At 41.4% G+C, this 1,061-nt stretch overlaps 1 protein-coding gene across 1 annotated transcript; it reads right to left on the reverse strand.

Annotated features, from left to right (window-relative positions):
• Positions 1 to 221: 221 nt before the first annotated feature.
• LOC135642973 (uncharacterized) lies at positions 222 to 631 on the reverse strand. The gene is made up of 2 exons (XM_065159455.1): positions 565 to 631; positions 222 to 496 (listed from the first exon to the last, which is right to left on the reverse strand). Exons 1-2 carry the CDS (start codon positions 629 to 631, stop codon positions 222 to 224), a joined length of 342 nt encoding a protein of 113 aa, XP_065015527.1.
• Between the last annotated feature and the right edge of the window lie 430 nt (positions 632 to 1,061).

A 1,061-nucleotide genomic window follows, 5' to 3' on the forward strand; every position in this document is an offset into this window, starting at 1 on the left:
CATCAAAGAGAAGAAAAGAACGGAAGCAATGCAAGTATGCCCAATTTTCAATTAAGCAATTATAATTGCCATTCTTCGCAAACATTGTACGAACTCCTTCATGGGGGGCATTAATTATCGATCGACGTGCACAGGGAAACTGCTGCTCACACATAGAAAGAAAAGGTAACGGTTGTTCTGTCCCATCTCGCCCGTCTGCACCGGCGGAAGAGTGCCGGCTCTCAGTTGCAGTTGGCGCAGCCGCAGCTGATCGGCTTAAGCGAGCAGTAGTTAAACGGCTTGCCGGGCTGGTTGCAGATGATTCTGTGACAACACTTGGTTTGCTGGCAATTCCTCCTGTCACTGCCGGAACAACACTGGCATTCCGAGCACACATGAAACGGTGCCAGCACGCCCCCGTAGAAGGCGCTGATCACTTCGCCGGCGACAGGTTGGTGTTCGACAGGAGAAACAGGTATGTTATCGTCGGTGGGGAAAGTTCCATTGTCCGATGCTCCTGCATGCAAGCATTGAGAAACGAGTCATCATCATAAACTTGGAATGGACGTGAGATGAGACGACGACCTTTGTAGGGAAGAGCGGAGAGTAGGAGAGCGAGCATGAGAAAGAGGCTGGCGTTGAGGTTGCCCATGGCGGTAGGAAACTGTGGAAGGGGGAAGACAGAGAGAGGTGTCTATATAGTTAGTTGTACAGGAACGTCTCGCTATGCGTTGCTTCGAAGAGAGGAGGGTTTAAAGTGGGTCTTTATTTTATTATGGAGATTTTAAGACGAAGTGGCCGTTTCTATTGGATATTAATACCTTTAAAAGGATTATCTATAATATCTCCATGTCTCACAATCTTAGAGAGAGATGCATATACATGTACTCATTGATTTTTCTTTCCTCTTAATATAAATCAAATTATTATAAATAATATGTAATTTTATTTAAATTATTATTATTTGATATAATACGGTTAAAAAATAATACTTTTTTAAAAAAGTATTATTTAATTTATTTTGTTAATAAATTAAATTATTAATTTATTTATTTTCTAACGAATGATAGAAAGCAAATAGT

Source organism: Musa acuminata, chromosome BXJ3-7 (assembly GCF_036884655.1).
Source record: "Musa acuminata AAA Group cultivar baxijiao chromosome BXJ3-7, Cavendish_Baxijiao_AAA, whole genome shotgun sequence".
Lineage (NCBI taxonomy): Eukaryota > Viridiplantae > Streptophyta > Magnoliopsida > Zingiberales > Musaceae > Musa > Musa acuminata.